General features: G+C 42.0%; 3 protein-coding genes across 3 annotated transcripts; 1 reads left to right on the top strand and 2 right to left on the bottom strand.

Moving 5' to 3' along the window:
• Positions 1 to 1,548: 1,548 nt before the first annotated feature.
• On the top strand, positions 1,549 to 3,123 carry LOC135791105 (STAGA complex 65 subunit gamma-like). Its single transcript, XM_065301424.1, has 6 exons — positions 1,549 to 1,784; positions 1,853 to 2,175; positions 2,236 to 2,363; positions 2,428 to 2,615; positions 2,673 to 2,801; positions 2,856 to 3,123. The coding sequence occupies exons 1-6, from the start codon at positions 1,627 to 1,629 to the stop codon at positions 2,974 to 2,976; spliced, it is 1,047 nt and encodes a 348-aa protein (XP_065157496.1). The 5' UTR covers positions 1,549 to 1,626; the 3' UTR covers positions 2,977 to 3,123.
• Positions 2,980 to 4,638, bottom strand: LOC135791106 (gametocyte-specific factor 1 homolog). Its single transcript, XM_065301425.1, has 5 exons — positions 4,156 to 4,638; positions 3,920 to 4,088; positions 3,733 to 3,864; positions 3,336 to 3,673; positions 2,980 to 3,274 (listed from the first exon to the last, which is right to left on the bottom strand). The coding sequence occupies exons 1-5, from the start codon at positions 4,161 to 4,163 to the stop codon at positions 3,202 to 3,204; spliced, it is 720 nt and encodes a 239-aa protein (XP_065157497.1). The 5' UTR covers positions 4,164 to 4,638; the 3' UTR covers positions 2,980 to 3,201.
• Positions 4,639 to 4,780: 142 nt separating this feature from the next.
• Positions 4,781 to 21,174, bottom strand: LOC135791102 (E3 ubiquitin-protein ligase UBR4-like). The gene is given in 13 exon segments (XM_065301422.1): positions 4,781 to 4,918; positions 4,984 to 5,465; positions 5,536 to 10,543; positions 10,725 to 10,941; positions 11,008 to 11,279; positions 11,339 to 14,125; positions 14,128 to 17,763; positions 17,766 to 18,710; positions 18,778 to 20,140; positions 20,199 to 20,362; positions 20,420 to 20,662; positions 20,750 to 20,847; positions 21,044 to 21,174. Coding segments are annotated over 13 exon segments (15,408 nt in total). The 3' UTR covers positions 4,781 to 4,856.
• Between the last annotated feature and the right edge of the window lie 81 nt (positions 21,175 to 21,255).

Genomic DNA, 21,255 nt, shown 5'->3' with positions numbered 1-21,255 from the left:
GGGGATGATCCCCACCATAAAAATTGTTGATATGCCTGATAATTCCGGGGATGAAGCGCAGAGACATCGTAGCTGTAGGTTGGGCCGGGAGCAATGGAGGCATCGAAGCAGTGGGCCTGTGACCTGTGACTGTCTTATAACGACACGTGCCAAAAAATTTAAAAATTCTGTCACCCCTATTTCTCTTTTCTTCCTGTACTCTCTTCTCTATTCTCTTCTCTTCTTGTTTCTCCTATCCTCTTCTTTCTGCTCTCTCTACTTACTCCTCTTTTTCCTTACTCCTCCACCATCTCTTCTACTTATTCTTACTGTTGCTTCGTCGTACTCTGCTTTTCAAGTTATTTCTAACATTTGAATCTTGAATTTTTGTGGTATGCAACCCTCATTTCGTAAATTTCTTATTATTTAATAAAATTACCTTCTACAACTGAGATTCGATCCATGAACCTCGTGCATGCTAGCATATGCACATGCCACCTGAGCCAGAACGCTTACTTATCAAATCTTATTCGTTTCTGGTATAAATGTTGTTGTTTTTCTCACATTTTTAAAAACAACAACATTGTATAGCCATCATACAAACACCTGCAGCCACATATAACTTTTATAACTACTTCTGGAAACGACAAAGAGGATACAAAAATAAATATGCTCTTATATGCAACATTACTTTAAATAATATTTTATTGAGACACATACATTAATAGGTAATATACATATAGACTATTACATGATAATAAATTATTTTGTATTCTATGTATTCACTGTTCCTGACAATAGGTGCAAATTGATAACTTATTCGTAGCCAACGGACGACATGCGACGGCCGGCGATCAACGGAATTCACGCGAGAACATAATAAAATGACTTTACATAGTATAGTGAAATTATATACACTAAGGCAACATGAATGAGATAACAGTTATTGCAGCCACCTCATGGACAAACAAATTTGATACATTACATGATAATTGTAAATAGAATTGATTCTACTCACTTTATTGCCTTTGCTGACAATCCTCTTTCCACACATGGGAAACAAACAAATTTCTACTAATTATAGGGGTTGCCGTCGGGACACATGTGAATAAAGCCACACAATTCTGGGTTCCACACTCCGCAATCCATTTGCTGAAGGACACAACCACCTGTTCTTAGAAAATACCGTTCATTGCCAACCGTTACAAATTACTACCGAATTAATATCTCAAGAAACGCGAAAACTTGCCATGAAGATCGACTGGCAAACAGAACACTTGCGCACCACACCGCACAGCTACGCAAGCCATACTAAGCAGGAGAAAGAAGCAACGTGAACGCTGCAAATGCAGGTATAAAAGTGATAAGAATTTCAAAACACGCAATGCAAATACTAGGTCACGTTCAACTATATTATATGTACTATACCCACAAAACAAACAAAAATAAGACATTCAATGCATAAAGATGATACAAAAATAATTTAATAAAGAATATCAATACTTGAAATATAATATTTTCACATTATTATTACAAACCTACAACATTCTTTCATCCGTTCATTTGAACGTTTAAATTTAAAAATGATCATAACCTCTGAACAGCTGAATCTGTAAATAACATCTCAACATTCTATACTCCTTAAAAATGAGTACACCTAATAAATTATGGGGAGAAATCGAAGATCCAAAATCAAATTACGTGCCCGACGTTACGGCCGACATCGAACGCTCCATGAACAATTTCTGTTTGTCAGAGTTTGACTCAGACAATGAAGATGATGACCATCGCGTCGAGCACATAACGTAAATAAATTAAACTCTATCATATTGTACAATCAAATACCAAATGTTTAATCCGTATATATTTTAAGTTTAAATTCAATGGACCCCATAATGATGTATGCCATTACACTGCACAAGTTTGCTGCAGAGATGACTGAACAGATCCAACTAGCTGAGCTAACCATTGATTCCAATCTGACAATTCTACAATCAGAAGAAGGCACACCAAAAATACCTGAACCACCAGAGATCTACTACAAACATGTGCCAAACAATCTGAATTTTATTCCTAAGGTTAAAACAGATTTTACTGAGGGTAAACCGGTAAATCATCCAGAACTAAGTCATGCAGTTGCCAAATCTGTTTTAATGCAATCTGTAGCTACCATGTTTGCTCATATTGGATATGAAAGTAAGTGACAACACAACGAATCATAAATCTCAACAGGAATAACAATTACCTGCATTTTAGCCACACACAATGACGTTTTACTGTTGATGACAGAAGTTCTGGAAGATTTTCTTAGGAAAATCAGCTACAAAATGAAAGTTGCACATGACTTGCACAAGGAAACACATGAACCTGGAAAGGAATTCCCAGTAAGGAATATTTACCACCACACAAAGTTACAAATCCCTATTTGCAAAGTAATTGTGATTTTAGGATTATGCAGAAGGAGTTCTAACAGAAATTGGTTTAGGATATCAAGGAATACACGATTATTACCAAAACAGAGTGTTGAAGTACACCACAGTGCTGCACAAACGTTGTCAGGAGCTCGTCGATTGTTATCAGAAATTGCTACAGCCGAAGCAAGAAGAAGAAGATGAAAGCATTGATGAGAACAACCAGTAATTAAACAAGTAAAGCTAAATATTCACTACACTAATTAATTATTCTATACTTAGATACGTTGGTATCATTAAAGAAGAAGAGGAGGAAGTCATCGAGGTGCAAATGCATCCGAATGTCGAAGGCAAAGCAGGCTACGCTTCTCTTCAAGAAGGCTTTCAATTACTACACACTCTGGAAGACAAGTAATGAACATTAAATAGAATACATGTAAACAAAATTCTACTAAACGTTTTTAGATTTGGAGAAGTCTCAGAAGACGGAACAAGCACTCTACCGATTTTGACAACGGCAGTTGTTGGCGATACCTTCGCCAAGCTCGGTTCTTCATCTTTCAACACGAAAAAACGAAGCAAATAAACATTATATAGAATAAGGCACGTATAATTTATTCCGTGGTAGCGTCTTCTTCGATTAATATAATGACTATATTCATAAAAATATACTCTATGAAATTTATCAAGTGTAAATTTCCTTCTCAATGAATAAAATGCATAAAAAATTCAAGTTATGTCTCCTCAAATATCAATTAATTGGTAACTTAAAATTTCAATTAAAAAAATAAAAATCTGGTTCAAAACAAGGTTAATTTTTGTTTTTTCTTACACCACGGCCCCGTCCACGCACTCGTACATGTTCCCACTTTTCTTCGTTGTTCCTGGAAAATATCATGAACAAATTACAGATTTCTGCAATGTAAATCCTATATTTTTTCTTACTTTGGTTCACCTGGAGCACGAGCAGATGTTAAAATCTCCGACAACGGAGGTGCTGTAAGCGTGGCGTCTGTTTGAGCAGAAGTGGTCAACGCTCTCATTTGCGACGTAATCACCGCAGGCATTTCCTCTTTTGGTTGCCGCACTTGTGCAACTTGAGGCTTTGACCGAATATTCTCGGCTCGTTGGGTCGCTGCAGGTTGAGACGAATCGATCTCTTGGAAGCGGCGGCGTTCAGCCTGGTGCCAATCACGACGCTGTGCTTTCGAAGCAATATCCAAACGACGCAGAATCATTTTATTCTCGCAGTATTCCGCAGGGTTGTAACATGGTGTATTCTCCTGGAAATATTTTAAAATGTTACAAAGAGGAGTAAAAAATTGATAAATAAATAACATACTTGATCCCAGTTTTCTCCATTGTCCCAAGAACTATCATCTGCAAAGTTAATCTCAATTCTATGAGTGTTGCCTTCAGCTTCGGTAACAACGCGATCAATTTGATGACGGTCAGGGCAATTGTCCATGTGATACTAACAAATAAAACATAAAATTATTTGAAATACTAGCAGAGTGTTTACTTCTTACTTTCAATTCGGGTGCAGGAACAATATGACTTGAATTGAATGCACACACCGCAGATGGAGAATCCGGATGATTGCGACGACATTTTACCAAGTGAGTAATAAAGCGATGTTTCAGCAGACGGTGCGAAGGATTATACGGACAAGTAACATAGCCCTCTTGGTATGCTTCACTATCAATTCAAATATAGGAATTAAACATTTATAAGCACATAGCTAAACAATAAGTCGTGTACTTACGAATTCATTTTGCTCTGGAGGTTATGAGAGTTCCAACAAAGAAGTGCGTCGTCTTATTTAATAAAAATGTGTGATCAGCAGAGTGGTTTTTTAGTAGTAAACAGAGGAACAACAGGTTACACGAAATTCTATGCACGCAGAAAGCAGGTTTTGGGGGGAACAATTGAGCGTTGATGATAACCTTTAAAATTTGACAATTTTTCACTGCACTCTGTTCGACTCGAAGATAGACGTTAGGATTTTATACGTGCGCGTACTCACGGATGGTTGCGAAGGAAGGAAGAGCTGAATAAGTTGCAATTTCGATTAACGCTAATGATGTTTGCGAAACAAAACTTTTTTTTCTACTGCGCCTTCTATGATCTTAACAATTTTGAAATATATAACATGTTCAAAGTGCACGGTATTGGTGGATCACAATCTACGTCACAAATTAAGTCAGTCATAAGCCAATCACAGAACGGGAAAATCGAGGGGGAATACAAGGCACCAAAGTACAACCTGCTGATCTCTGTATAAATGCGCAAACACATCAACATAAACCCTACACCCATCCCCCAACATTTTATACTGGTAACTCGTAGATATAAAAGAGCAGCGCCCTCTAGGACCTATCTTCAAAGAATCAATTTTAAATACTTTTATTGTACAGCATATTTAATTCTTAATTAATATGTTCAATGAGACTACAACGCGTAAATTTATGTACCTTTTAAAAGATTGCAAATGTAACTATCGGGATCGTCGATCAGCTCCAAAAGACCTGCAATCAGAAAAAAAAAACAATAAAATCAAATTCACAACAACCCCAAAAACAACAAAACTCACCACAAACATCACAAAACTCAGCAAAAGATGCGCACGGAAGCAGCTCGTCCACATAATAACCCAACAGACGTTCCGAGCCTTTGAGGAGCACTTCATCGTTATGCCGGATATAATCCGCCAGGTTGCTAGACCACTGATCATCCGGTCCCGACACATACTTAAAGAAGTACCTATAAATACCATCAACAATGCCAAACAACACCAGATAAGGTTTGTAAACGCCGTAATCCTTAGCGTTCTTATCGGCGATGTTCTTCACTGGACCAGAAGGATGCGCGCTGCGTACGTGCGCCGCAACCAAGAGTCTATGCAAATGCGACAGTCGATTACCATTCCACTTAGCCGTCGAGTGCAACAACACGGACATTGTGGTCCAATACAACGGTCCATCCGAGTCATAAGATGATTCTATCCATTTTTCGATGGTGGACTGTTCCAAATAGGTGCTGAGGTTGCCTTCTTCCTTCTTACTCACACGAGTTCTATAAAATAAAATTAAATAAAATTATTTAACCATTTTAAATAAAAAATAGAAATAAATAAATAACTTACGTGTTAATGACATACAGAGCCATATGAATCAAATACGGCACCATGTGCATGTTGCTCTGCGGGCCACCACCACCCGTATCCTCATGGAAACTCTTCTCATGCGCAAACCTCATCAACAAGAGTTTGAGATCATGCACAGTACTGGCATGACCAATATCCCTCAGATTAGTACTCTCCTGCAGGTAGGTGTTGTGTCTGGCGAGGCAACTAGCAAACGCAGATTCTGGCACATGCGGTCCCCAAAGTGGTAACAGACCATTACACTTGGTATTCGCATTCTGTAACGCAGCAGACTCCCATTCGTCCCTAGCTCGCGCTAATCTCACCGCACTCATGTGACAATCAACGTGGACAATGTTAAAATGTGTTACAGTATTATACCCAATCGTTTTTCGGGGTTTGGCTTCAAATTCTTCAACATTACATCTTTTAGTAAACGTATAGATTGCCAGGACCTTCGTTGGTTGATACTTGTACCCTTCACGACATATACAACAAACCAACCCAGTCTCCTCACCCAGTTCTTCCATCTGTTGTAAGATTGTTGATTTTGCTGTTACTTGACCCTTGTCGTTAGTACGCATACCAAGCTGCCCAAGTTGTTTCTCTCTCATAGCCATAGCAAGACGTTTCTTCTCTGACCTGGTAAAGTCCCTCACCTCTTCAATCTTTGTAGCAACCTGGGGGTTGGTCCTTAAAGCTTCCAGAAGATTCTCCGCGAGAGATCCAACATGTTCATCGCTAGAAACCTGTTCCAAACGATGAATAATCGGTATGGTATCTTCCTGCGACACTGCAACCTGTGTATTCTCATGGGAATGCGCCATTCCAGTGAGAAACCGTAGAATATACTTCAGTGCGGGTTTAGAGATGAATTCCTTCAACTCATCGCTATCAGTCCTTAGTAGAGTGGGTTTCACACATGGGGCATGCATGGTAATATACTCCAGGGCATCCTCAACCACTCCAAGTTCATTGATGTAATCTTTCAGAGTATTCCCAATCGCATTCTTCTCTATTCCCTCAGTCAACACACAAAACATCTCCAACTTCTGTTGGTCATCCGTCGTATGTTCAACATCATACTTGTTGAAATTCAGAATTGGTTTGAAGTGATTCAGGAGCAAGTCCATCTTATCCTCACAGCCATACACCAACGCAGCAAGCACGCGTGTTAGATGCATGAGTACAGCTTGATTGTTCCTCACACTCGAATGATTCGTGCAGCTGAGCAAACTCTGGACATATTCAGGTCCTCCGAAAGTCTGTGCAAACTCATTGAAAGACTCCAAGGTTTTGCTGGTTGCACGCGCGAGGATAGTCTCCATAATGTCGAGGAGTTGTTCGGTAACAGCCGCCTGACTAGCATCGGGTTCACCCTCCAAACACAACTGTAGAGTACGAAGGAAGACACTCATGGCGCCCACTTCCGGTTGCGTGAGAATCTCCTGCACCTTGACTACTTTTACACTCAGTCTAAACAACTTCAATAAAACCTGCAGTAAACTCTTCGCCCTCCATACATTTTGAATAGCTCCAAGTCTCTTGACCATAATCTTCAACCCACCGCACTCAGCCAGTACATTCGCCATTTTATAAACTTCTTCGTTATCAACCGCAGCTTGTGATTTATTATTCAGTGTCTCAACAAACTCTTCAGTTGCATCGCCGAGTAACCCACGCATTCTATAAATCACCCGCATTGATTCCACCTCACCACCTTCAGCTAGCCAGACTTTTTTATACACATCCTTCACAGGCAAGTCTAAACTCATAATCTTGTTGTTTACAAGCAGTTCCATTCCGTTGTCATCCTCAAGCAGCGCAACCAATTCACAATCCTGGCAAATCTTGTTCTTCACATCGCGCATAAGTGGTCCCAAGCCAGCCTCATTGCACGAATACGGATTACCCAACATTCTACCTTGTAAAAAGTCCTCCTGTTGTGCATCTTTTTCCAAAGTCAAGAAAAATTCCCCAATGTCATTCTCCTCGGGGTAAATAATAGAACATAATCTCTCAAATATGAATACTGGAGTTAAAACATCCCTCAATGCGCATTTCTCCACAGTCTCCATGCAGACACACATAAAAGCCCGCGTTTCTTCATCTGTACCTGTTGTGATATCTTCAAGAATATCCAGCAGCCTCTCTTGTGAATCATCGATTAATCTAGTTCGCTGTACAACCAATCTTCTCAGAGATAAATAACCATTTAATACAGCGCCAACCAGACGACTTTTATATTGTCTCCGAATAGCTGCATCATCAAAGAACGCAATCAATATCTCCGTGAGTTGATTCAAAGCGTAACCTTGGGTAAGATCTGATGTTAATGTAGTCTCTTCCAGGCGATGCAGTTGTTCGATTTCTTTCGTGATGAGATCCGCGATGGTCAACATGACGCCATTAATCGCCAAATATTGCGTCCATGCGTCTTGCACCAAAAAGTTGGAGAACAAATCTATATACTCCGCGGCATTCTCACCAGCTACACTTAGTTCATGCAAGTATTTAATCAACATATTGATAACTTGTTTCTTTCGGGTGTAATTACTGCAGCAGTGTTCTAGAATAAAGCAGGTGATTTGTCGGGCGCTGCGAGATGACGGGTTAAACAGAACAGTCTTCACCCATGAATCATCGCAAAGGTCCATGTCTTCCGGATCGGAAAGTTTTAACACTCTCCGCCTCCATCGGTTTCCATACTTTTCACTAAGATATAACTTCCTGACATCTTCTTTATTGGTGGGTAACGGAGTGTTTTCTTTTTTGGTTGGTTGTTTGGCTCTCCAGGCAGCATAAGACACCTGTGGGTCCTTGTTCACCCATTTGTATGCATCAATCGGGATAGTTTCATACTCACTACGAACAACAGTAGTCTGTTTATTGTTGATTTTATCTTTTAACTTCTTAGCCAGAGTAGTGTTGAAAGAATCGGCTGTTTTAGGTTTACAGATGCTATGCCATATCTGCAGACATGGTAAGATGATAGCCTCGATGACCATGGGACTCTTAGCGTCTTCGCATGCTTTCAAGAAGATGCTGACTAATGACCGCAAACGAGTCTCCCAACAATCATCGTGGATCTGTTGGAGTGACGCCAAGAGAGCAATTTCATGCCTCACACCCAAATTACCAGTCTGACCACTTAGACCCAAAGTGACTCTTTCCGTTATTAAATTACAGAGCTCTTCAGTGGCCTCGGAATTCTCTTTACTGAGAATACACAGTAATTGTCTTACTTCTTCTTGTATCTGTACGCTACCCTTACGTAAATTGTTAGCCAAGAGTTCCTGAATTAAACCCTTGGTGCACAACACTTGTCTGAGCGTGGTATTAATCGCCAGAGCTCGCAATAAAGTCAAACAATGTTCGGTGGCAGCTGTTGCACAGCCGTAACAACGTGTGATGGCACATGATGCATTCGCTGGTAACTCCAACACTTGGGAAGTACCCAAAGTTGGTGACATCTCAGAATCTCTATGTTTTCTATCATACGCAACCAGTTCCTTTCGAGAGACCAATACTTTCTGAATAATCTTACTCAATTCTTCAAAGGAAGTCTTACATTCGTTGCAATACTGCTGCGCAATCATCTGTATAGTTTTGTTGACTTTAACCTGCGATGATGTGGGTATCGCACCTGCTACAACCGACGCAGCCGTCACAGGTACCACCGTTGGTTCCTCAGTTCTCTTCTCAGACTTTTGTTCAGTCACCTTCACAACCAACAACTCCAATGAAGGTTTATTTCCCATCAGTTGTTTGTACACTCTATCCGCTTTCTCTAGAAGTGTGTTAATACTCGACACCATCTTTTTTCGATCTTCATCGTTTTCTATAGGTTCCACCGCACAGCAAGGCTTCGCCTGCAGTGTGAAATCAAACTTTGCATACTTGCAAAAACCGCACGCGTGACACAAGAAGGGATCTTTTTCATCGTAGTTAATGGCGCGGCATTTATGACATTGAAAAACGTTCTCACCACAGTTTGAACACACGCCTGGATTCGCCGGTACAGCTGCACTACATCGGGGACATTGTAGGGTCTCACTAGACGCTTGGATATTCTCATAAAAGTCAGCGTAATGAATCATCAAATTGCACGCGACAATCGGCAGAGGGAATTCAATCTTCACCTCAGTTTGTCCCGACTGCAGACTCACTTTCTTAGCGCGATGCCACAACGCTGATTTGTTTTTCAGTTCAACCACTGCCTGTACACTTCGATTTGTGTAGTAGATGTAAACAGTCCGGACCATTTTGGTCCGTTTTAAATCCCCGATTCTGATTGTAATCCGACTGATGGTATGTGAGCTTAATAACTTTACAATCTGCGTTGTTGTGGTAAACTTTGAATCGACTTTGATTGAACTCAACTTGATCGTAGACATGGGTACCTCGGGATTGTTACATACCAAACAAGGATCTGACTCGAGGTAGTACCCATCCAGTTCGACATATTGACTCATGTGAGCATACAGATTAGCATTTGGATGATGCGATAACAATTCGTTTTGTGTACGCAGGACATCCACCGCTTTATCAACATACGCGGAAATCTTAACAGAAGAATCCGGATTCTGGCTCATTTTCAGCGAGACATACCCCAGCAAATCAACAAACTGCGCTGCTTTGCGGCCATAAGTCGGTAGAAGAGGCCACAGTTGCCATAATAACTCCAGAAGTGATTTCTTCTGCTTCAATTTGGAGTTTTTATACAAAGAAAAGACCAAACTGTGCGCTTGCCAACGCAGAGTACTGTTGTTGGTCTCCAGAATAAATGTACGAATAAAACGTGCAAGTACCTCGGCAGGAACATGTTGATTAATCTGTTCGACCAATGCAATGCATGAAGCTTCCTCGAAAGCCGCTTCAGCCACAGAATCATCAGATTTCTCGCGCTCTTTCCTCGCAGTCGACTTTGAAGATGTCTCTTGCTTCTTGGTAGTGTTCTGCATCACAATGGCGCAGTTCAACAGTTGGAGAATGGTCGGAGCCACGCCTATTTAATACATAATCATATATTGTAACTATTGAATTGAAAATAAATTTAAATAAAACAAAAAATAGACCTTGATTTTTCATGCCTCTAGTTTTAACCACACTATACACCACCCATTGACTACGACCTGATAGAAACAAACTTTTCTTTACAAAAACTGATCTGAAAATAAGTCGCTTACCTTCATCTAGTATGCAGCTGACTTGGTACAACGATGGCAGGACATCATTGTGACAAATACAGAATTTCTGCCAATTTCCAACACGACTAGTAGCGATTTCGAGACACGCTTTTAAGTGTTCCACCATTTCAACCAGAGTATCGTACGGGAGTGACATGGCATGCTGATAGGACAAACTGGCATCAAAACCGCCCTTTATGCAGCATTGCTTTACAGCCTGTAGAATAAAATAATGTTAATCTTTTTTTCCTCTAAACATATGTCGACGAAATGCTTTTCATACCTTCATATGTGCATTCAAAGCGTGAATATCCCTCAACTGTCTGTACTTGTCCTTACTGCCACAAATAAACAGCAATAATTTACGTACAAGTCTCCGAATCGATGTCACCTGAGTAAACATCATATATTCACAGAGATATTTAAACCATGCGGTTTCAAACGCAGCGCTGATAGGTTCCACAATTTCAGAATGTTTGTGTACTTGATAGGGAAGACGCAACGCCATTTCGGTAAGTAATTGTGGATAGATGTAGAATATATCTGAAGCATGTCCTAGAAACAAAAATTATAAGTAAAAACAAATTGTGGATAAAAAAATATTAATTGCATACCTTTAACAAATTGTTTTAAGAATATCGGAGACATATCAGGTGGAGAATGATGTTGCTGCACCTTGAGGAGATTACCAGTTATAGAACTACTAGCGTCATCTGCTTTAGTTTCCTTCCAATAATCCAACAAAGATTGTAATAATTTGAGGCAGTAAGTAATAAAGTCCGCCTTTAAGAGAACCGTAGCTGATGTTGAAGCAACAAAGGAACTATTATCCCCTGGAACCGGTTTACTATTTGATGAAGCTTTCCATTTTGTCATGAGGACACTCAACAATCGCATAATGACTAGTTGTACTTCTCGCTGATTATTCCTTTCGCAAATATTCTCCAAATTGGGTTTAGTAATCTGTAATTCTACTACGATCGCATGCAGCAGAGCATTGAGACACGCCTTATCTCTTTCTAGATGTCCATCGAGGTCATTTGTGAGTTGTAGAATGACTTGGAAGAAAGGTATCGCCCTAACTCCAGTAACATTTCTAAGTTTAGGCAGGTATTCTACCAGTCGTTCCAACAATTGCAGACGTAGAATATGTAACCTGCTGCTATTCTCTGACTCTTGTTCGTGTTCTGTGTCAACTTCAGGTTCTTGTTCTTGCTGAGCACCGGCATGTGACGTGGTAGCCTCTGGTTTATTAGCTGCACTTTCCTGGGCATTATCACCATACGTAGAACTGCGTCCAGAAACGTTTTGTTCACCAGTAATACTCTCCACGCCACTACCACCACTTTCCGACCCAGCACCACTACCACCTTGTTCAGCGGGAGATGTCCTTAGTGTAGAACCATCTGTAGCAGCAGTACTACCTTCATCATCTGACCCACCAGCGGAAGCAGTAGTATCACTAAAATGCCCAGCTTCCTGAGCATGTTGAACCTCCTGCACAACTTGTTCTAAAGGCGCTTCGAGGGCCTGAAGAGTATGCAAAGCTTGCTGTTGGGCTTGCTCATCACCCAATTCATGTTCTTGTAAACTCAACGCTATGGCCAATTCAACCATGGTGTCATCATCATCCGCATCCAGGGTCATATCCAACAAAGGTTGGAAAACTCCTCCTCCACCCAGGAACGCTTCCAATGGGTTAACATTATGATTCTCACCTTCAGCTTGACCTTGCGCTTGTTGTTGTTGTCTTTGCAGCATCTGAATAGCTTCCAAGGCTTGCCGTTGCTCTTGATTTGAAGTAGTCGGTAGTTTTTCTTCTTCAGACTTTGTAGCTGGTGGTGTTACACAGTTTGGTGGACTAGGAATAAACACCCTCCGGCGTTTACTCTTAGGTTTCAACACTCTGCTCAACGCGTGCTTGGCACTAAATGCAATCACAGGATCATCACACAGCAACAACTGCAGATACACTGCAATTGTAATATTGCTATAAGTGTCGCAACTATTAAACGCGTGGACAATCTCAACCAACGCATACACCACCTGTTCGGTATGCTTCAACCCAGGAACCACCACTGGCGCCAGATTTGAATTTTCCGGATTCAACGAGTGTAACACCCACAAAACATCCATCAACTGCAGTAATAAATGCTGATTCTTATTAGACTTAGGTGTTTGTACATCCAAGGGATCATCCAAGATAACATCTTGTATTGAAGTGTGGGAGTCGGTAAACTTGACCAAATTCTGTGGACGACTAACAGCAATCCCGCGGACAATCATCACCAAACGATAATAACTCTCCGCATCGAGGTCATTCTTATTCTTGGTAATATCAATCTCATTCATTGTTTTGAGACTAGCCAGGACATGTTGCAGGAGTTCATGGTCCTTGTACATATGATAAGCTGCCGTGGAGGAGTATAACGAAGAAAGTAAAGATGTCGCGTGCATTTGAAGCACTGGTGGTGTAGGCATGGTAAGCAACTGTGTCGCAACAGTATTCGACGCGGATTTATGCGCTGTCATTTTTTCATCGCTGGTATTCAAACAGAAACTACCATCAAGGACATCCAGACAACCTCCGACAAATTTATCAAGTTTTGTGTTGGGTACACAATTAGAAGCACTTCCTCCTTCGGGATTATCCCCTGATGTCGCGGCGTTGTTACTGGCAACACTAGGTCCACTCGGAGCTAAACTGTCATCGTGTTCTTCAGGCCATCCGAAAGCATCCTTAGGTTTCCCGTAAATTTTCAAACTCTCCAAAACAGTAACCGTTTCAGGGTCCTGCGAAGGTCCAAACATAATGGTTATCTTTTTATCAGCCTGTAGACTCTCCTCCCTTGAAAATGGTATATCAAACCATCTACTCCGTGTTGTGGTCGTTGTAATAATCCGTCCGAAGATTTCAATAAACGTTGGTGACCTTTGTGGGTCCTGGGTACCCATCAGCACACGTATCCCAGTCATAACTTGATTATTATCTGGGTTTGTAATCTCCACGGAAAACCCGAGAGCTTTGGTACAAACCACAAACAAACCATTCGTGTTCAGTCTATGTTTCAACTGTCCTACATTGTAAATCTGCAGCAAGTCATTACCGCCAATCTCCACATCGTTCATAGGATTACAATGTTCAAAGAAATCCACTGGGAACGTAACAGAACTTGGTGTTTTACCAGTTTTTACAACCTTCTTCTTCCTTGGCTTGACTACAGTTGTAACATTTACAGATGTTTGCACACTGGGTGACATCCAATACCCAGTCTGGTCCATATTAGCCATGTAGATCTTCAGACTACCATCTTCACAAAGTAAAATCAGTGTGGTGCGTTGTTCTTGTCCAGAATGATGCCTGATGGCAACCATGTCCATAATCTTAGATTTACTCGGGTAACTTTGACTTCCTGGATAGAAAGCGTGTCAGGTCTTAGCATAAGCACAACCGGGTTGTTACTGGACTGCATCACAGCACAAATCAATCCGGGATGGTTAGGTATCTCTGTCCATTGACACAGAGGTTGTGGGGCGGGTGATTTCCCGCCATTACTCTTCGATGACGATGTGAGTGTTACCGGGAACACCACAGCCAGGCAATTATTATTGGGTGTAACGGGGGAAACAAAACTCTTCCCTTGCGCGTATGAATAAAACAGCAAGCCTAAAGTGTGAGAGTAGTAAATGGACACTCCACCACCAGCAACTTGTCCATTTACATCCGTGACATCCAGATGGAACACCTCTAGGGTATTGGTAACGTAAAAGCTGCCATGTTTCGCAGAACTTTCCTCATTTAGAGCTTCTGTGTATATATGTCCTGGAGACGACATCAGGAGAATATTATACTTGCCATCATCGTACATAAATGTACAATCTCTTATTTTACCACTGGGTACCAGGAAATAGTACTGTGGACTAAGTGCATCCTTGGCCAGGTCATAGATCTTAACAAAATCAGGCGTAATCAACGCTAATTTAGTCTGAGACCCCGGCAGCCATATTGCCTTAATGATAAAATTCCCCGAAGCTAATTGAGGATGCAACACAAGGTGATCCATCACAGCCCCGCTTGAATTAAAGGTCAAAACGTGACAATCCTTAAGACCACAAACCGCCAGGTAATCTTCATTGCACAAATTACTAGTGAGGGATAATACTGTGAAGGGTATAGGCGCAGAGGCCAATCTTGTCAGGGTTAATTTCCTCGTAGAAGAATCCGCTTGTTTCAACAGCGCGGATAACTGCAGCACGGATATCTTTCCTTTTTCATGTGCCACAGCCAATTGTTGGCGTTTACCATGTGGGGATGACATACAACACATGGTAACACGTCGAATCATATGCGCGGATAGTAATTGTCTGATAGTTTGACCTTGCTCACCCGCATAACTCATGCGGACATTCTCAAACGCGCCTTCTTGTGACCCCAACGTGGGTACCATCAATTGATCAGTTGTCTGGAACTTTTTATCGGGGCTGTGTAGATTCTGCAGGGCTTTCATCGCGCGGGAATAACACCCAACAGATGAGTTTCTCTTACAGGACATTTCAATTGCTGGTAGGATATTCTGCAGCATGTCTAATAAAATCCCCGGAACAGTAGTCTTTCCTAAATACTTCAGGATAAGTTCCTGGGATCCTTCTAATCTCTTCACGATGGTATTCTTTTTCCGTTCACGTTTAATGTAGATATCTGGTCTTTCCTTTGTAAGCAAAGCTTCTTTTTTACGCATGGAACTAGTAAGACTTTCCTCTCCAGCGATATATCCAAGACTTGTATTTGCAACCGCATTAATCGCGTTGGTCTCTAATGATTGCGGGCTGCGTTTTACCAACGCCTGACAAGAGCCGTCTTCTTTAGCTCCGCAATCACAGAAAAAGTTACCATATTTCGCATAGGTCACATCATGTCCCTTATGGCAGACTCTTGCGCATATTGAACAAACACCAACACCATCTAACATCTTGCAGGTGTGACAATGGTACCAATGTTGGTTCATAAACTCTTTCTGTGTGATCGTAAAAGTACACAGTTTGTTACATAGTGAATCTTCATCAGACTCCTCGCCACTATCTTCTTCATCATTAATCTCCTCTAACATTTCAGGGTCTTGATCCAATGGTGTTTCGTTTTCCCATGCGGGGCTAAGCGGACGTTGAAGTGGCACCTTTTGATGACTGAGGATACCATTAATCACATCACTCATGTAATCCAGCATGCAACAAGCCGCATCTAGGATAATACAGTTTTTATCCGCCTCGGGAACATTGCACAGTTTTTCAATGATTTCCGGTTTGTTAAGGTACCTTCTACAATCATCCAACCACAACTCGGATATGACAGTAAACAAAAAGATATGCCCACTGCCGGTACCAGCATCAGCCAACATAGTCATTACAACCATTAGATCAGTAAATCCGCTACCATCCAAAGGTGCTGATAAAATATGAGTCCCCAAACGCAGCAGGGCCTTGAGAATGGTACCCGCCACATCTTCAGATACATTACTAGTGGGTTTGACAATAAAGTTGGTTAACGCTTGCAATAGCTGACTATTTTCTTGAACTAAATTCTTAACTTCTTCATTGGGTGACGCCGTCTCTCCGCTTGCCTGCCATTGTCCTGATAACACCATGTCGGTTGATTCAGGACTAGTAGGTACAGCCGTTGGTCCAATTATCACATGCCTCAACCAAGTCTGCAACTTTTCCCCTTCTACATTCGCCAGTTTACTCATACTACTGCACAAATAATTCAGACTAGGATCGGTGGAACTCTTCTCGGCGCAGTTGAAGAGTTTGTTGAAGAAATGCAACACTTTCGTGCTATACTGCTGCGACATCTGCGGATTACTCACGGACATCAACACCTTGACTAAATCTTTCTCGCCGGTGAAAAACGCTTCCAAAGCTTGACGACCTGCAGATTTCTCAATCAGTCTCTCGTAGAACTTGAGGAAATTATGCAGAATCTTTTCGTTGACATTCCCATTCAAATTATTCGTGTAATTCGTTATAAGTTTATAGGTATTATCCAAAATCTGTAGATACACGCGCTTTTGATGTTCGTCAGTCTCAGCATCACCAATCATCTTCTCCAAAACCTTTGACACTGACTCCTGTAGAAACTCAGTGCGTACATCCAGTGTGGTAGAAACCAATAACTCAATTACTTTATTTTTCGTATCGGTGTTTTCTATTTGCGGCGCGTGATTGCAAACGAATTTCATGAGCCTCTGTAGAAGACATTTCAGAGACAAGTTTATCGAAAAACTATAACTGGACGATGATAATGTCTGAATATGTGTGTCAATAATCTTCAGGATAAAAGACTCCGAAACAATGATATCACCCAAATGCGGTGTCCATGTACACTCCTCCAAACTAGCAGTGTGCCACTGTTGTATGACATTATTAACCGCCGCAGGCAAAAGCGTAGCTTGATCCGGTACTAAACCAGTGGTAAGTTTTGATTTGCTCGTAGCAATCGCCAAAACCTCTTGCAAACCTTCGAAATCTTGCACGGTGTATTTCCCAGCTGGTTCACTCTGCTCCACCATGCTATGCAACAGCGACCATCTTGTACAATGCAAAATAGCTTGCGCAAGTCGCAGGACATGCGGTAGTAATTCTTGAACATACGCCGCGCCTGACACAGTCGCGCCATTAGCATCCGCCGTATTAGTTTCCGCTTCGTCCAGTAACGAAACTTGCACTTTTGCAATCACAGCATGCAGTAAATACAAATGCCACAATGGTGGAAGGGATTCTTTCGTCATAGCACCCTTTTTAATATCGGGCGTAAGCGCAATCACACAATTCTTCGCCGTAGCAATATCATACTTCAGTGTATTCACCACATCGGATACAGATTTCACTAACCTTTCGGTGTTTTGCGTATAAAGGCCTTGTTTAACCAGACAGTCTTTGAGCCACCTGGTGAAATTCTTATGCCCACATCTTGGTCCCCAAATTAACGCGTGCAGTAATAAAGGTCCTGCTGGTAGAACCTCACCGCGTTGTAATCTCTCAAATATGGCGTAGATGGCGGTAGCAATTGCAACAATTTCCAGCAAATTGAAAAACAATACTGTGTCGCAAATAAACCAAGCCTTGTCATCTTCGAAGCGTTCCCACCAGAAGTAATATTCGTCACAGTCAGAATTTCAATCAACGCATCGAGCAACAAAGGATACCGTAGTTTATCAGGTGTACCCAGGATGAAATTACAAGCTAAACCATCCAATTTCGGCGCATCTTGGTTGTTTATCTCGAAATTGGACAAAACATAAAACGTCGGCTTCATGGTAAACTCTTCCCGGCTGATTTTGGGACAAGTATCCGCCCATTGCCATGGCGTATACATCCTTGACATATTATTTTCCTTGCTCTCTTTATCCGTATTCAAATTCGTCGAATAAAACAAATTGAACAAAATCTGCTCTAATAATTGTTGTGGTGCATCATAGAGATGTTTCATGATGTAATCAAACAAAAGCAGCAGTCGTGACAGATGCAACAACTGTGAATCACGCAGGGTACCTCGAACAACCTCCGAACACCTCAACAAACCACCAGCCAGCAAGAGAACCACCGATTTCTTCTGCATCAAGTTCAACGAATGAAAAAGATATACCAGAACCTGTGCGTGCTCCACGTTGAGGTCTTCATTGTCACCTTCAACCACCGCCGGGACATTGATCACGTTCTCAATGAGTGTATTGACCAACCGGTGCCAGATGCTAATCACCGACGCTTCTTTCTCAGTCTGCGGACGCATTAATAAAACCTGTGCGAGAACTGATAAGGTTCTGGCGTAAACCTGCAGGGGCCATCCATGCGGCACATCGGAATTCCAAGGTGAGACACCCAGATTATTCAGAAGACTAGCTTGCAGCGGTTGGAGGCTAGGGTGGGTGACCAGGTTGTGTGTATAACGTGTCAGGGCACCCGAAAAGTCACTATAGAGTTGTCCCAGGGCTAAATTTAATTTAAAAAAATACAAATAAACATACTAAAACAATATAATGAAGTTTAAAAAACTTACCAACTTCAGTCCGGGCTGTCTCCCTATCCAAATCCCGTATAATAACCGCGAGTATCACAATCTGTTGATCTGTAATCCCGCTTTTTATATACCGCGACACATAGGCGCTCTTCGAGAGCAAAAAGTGCTTATTCATAAACGCAAATATACTCGTCGCCAGCGTGATAAACCCATGCGCCTCGCCTTTCTCCGGCACAATCGAATTACCTCTATCACCCTGAATCGTCTTCACATCGGGATTATCCGTCGGCGAGGTTTTATTCTCGCTGGGCTCAGGCGGTGCGAGTGTTTCCTCAAACCATTGCCCCAACAACGGTTCACTATCATCATCTTCATCTGTCGAACTCACATCCGAACAGAGTATCATATCTTCATAGTAATAAGTCGTGGAATCGCTCAGGCTGAACGTATCGCCTTCGGGTGTATGACGCTTCAGAGTGCACGCTTTTCTATAACTCACCAGCGCGAGATAAAAGAACAACTGATTGAGCGGTGCAGTGTTTAGAATTTTCGCTACACGCTGCGAAGCTGTGTATTGCCCGGCGATTGAAATAGGCGCGGGGTCAATCTGGGGAATGGTGGTATTCCCACCGCAAACCTCCAGGTTTAAATCGTCGAATAATTCTGACAATAGTAATAAAGCGCGTGTTGCTAACGCAACAGACAACACACCAAATGAATGTTGGAATTTTACCAAACCCGAACGAGCTGAGCTCTGTGCTTCGCGTGATTTACTAGGACTGCGTCCTTTGTCATCTCGTAGATGTGGTTTTTCGCTGGTTGTCGTACACGCTGTGACGTGACTTTGAAGACCAGAAATCAACACCCATGCACCAGCTAGTAAATAATTCTGATGTACATGACCTCCGGCTCTTGTGGAAGTCTTGATTGCATTACCAATGTAGCTGTAGAGATTGAGCGCTTCTTCTACAAGTGTAACTGCGTTTGTATCCAAGTCATCCTCTTTGTGGCTGGTCTGTGATTGCACCGTGGTGCATTTTGGTGATACCGCTGAGCCCATGGATAGAATAGAACTGGCTGCTGCTTGATTCACTGCGATGTACAGCACAGACATGCTGAGATTGCAGAGTTTTTCTAGTTTTGTAGGTGTGAGCGGTTCGAGGACAGGTAGATTAATCGCTGAGGAGACTAATGTTATCTCGGCGACTGTCGATGCGAGACTGTTGCGAACCGTGGTTGCCTCCGAGTGGTTCGTGGGCAACGCGAAGGGTTTGTTCGCAAGCGCGTCTTCGATTTTAGCCCGTGTTTTCTTGATTGATGGCAGGCTGAGGCAAAGATCCACGAGGGTATCACCAGCGCGCATTGATTGCAAGCTTTCGCGATTTGCTTTGATGAATAATCGCTAAACAAATATTATCCAATAGAAACAAAGTCACCATTTTGTTTAATATAAAACTTACATTGATTTCCATCGCTGGATCACTGTTTGTTGATTCTCCAGATACTTGCGCTGGAGAATCTTGTAGAGTGTCACCATCTCGGATCGGCATTGTGAGCTGCGCGAAGATGTTCGCTGATAAATCAGTGCGTGTTTTGACATCTTGTTTGTTACTGGACTCTTTTTCTACAAAAATATTCCAAGTTATTTATAAGATATTTAATTTTATGATTTATTTTGTACCTGTTGAAGCTGGATTAGTTTGTGGTGGCGTTTCGCCCTTCATGATGTCGGTGAGAGTATCAATCTCCGCCGAGGTGAAAGTATTAATACCACTGCACAGCGAGCGAATTGCTTTCAGCGCACGCTCGACGTGGGGATGCGTACCGTCCGGGTCGAAGAACGCCGAAGTGTTCAACGAGCCGACGAGGTACTTCAGCAGGACGCCGCATGCGCCGCTCACGACCTCCAGGTGCGCCGGCGAAACTACAAAACAAGATATTTTTACAAGATTATTATTAATAGTATGACACTATCTGTGCAAATATTGTGAAATTGTTTTTGTACACTCACCGTTTGTAGCATTACTCGCAATCAAATTCGCCGATAGGACGGTAAAGGCGTTGAAAAACTCCTGGTGGCCTTCCTTCTGCTGCAAGATCTCGGCTTGACTACGACACACAGAAACAGAATTAATAAAACTCGACGATTTTGAAAACAATCGGAAGTGCAACGACAGAATGCACCGGAATATAAATAGACGTGTTTTTCGTCAGCGGATGCCGCACGAAGGTGTCAAAACGCACTCGCCGCTGACAAAAACGCGCCGTTTACAGCGGCTGATAGCTGCATGCTGGTGGTACGTACTTTTTCAAGATCACCGCACATATTTCTAGCACATCACTGCGGCCGGTCGGCGATGCGTCGACGCGCAAGAACGGTTTTATCACGGACGACCATTCGACTCCACCACTGTTGGCGGCCATTATATCTGCCATTTATTCACAACCTGAATGACAGCCAGGAATCTGGGGGAATCTAGTGATATTTAACCTTCAACAGAACAAGAACAATCACTA

Source organism: Atheta coriaria, unplaced genomic scaffold (assembly GCF_025399875.1).
Source record: "Atheta coriaria isolate IRGN ID8LTWV9N9 unplaced genomic scaffold, Caltech_Dcor_3.1 hic_scaffold_4_pilon, whole genome shotgun sequence".
NCBI lineage: Eukaryota > Metazoa > Arthropoda > Insecta > Coleoptera > Staphylinidae > Dalotia > Dalotia coriaria.
The sequence above is the reverse complement of the archived record's forward strand: the minus strand, read 5'-3'. Positions and strand labels throughout refer to the sequence as shown.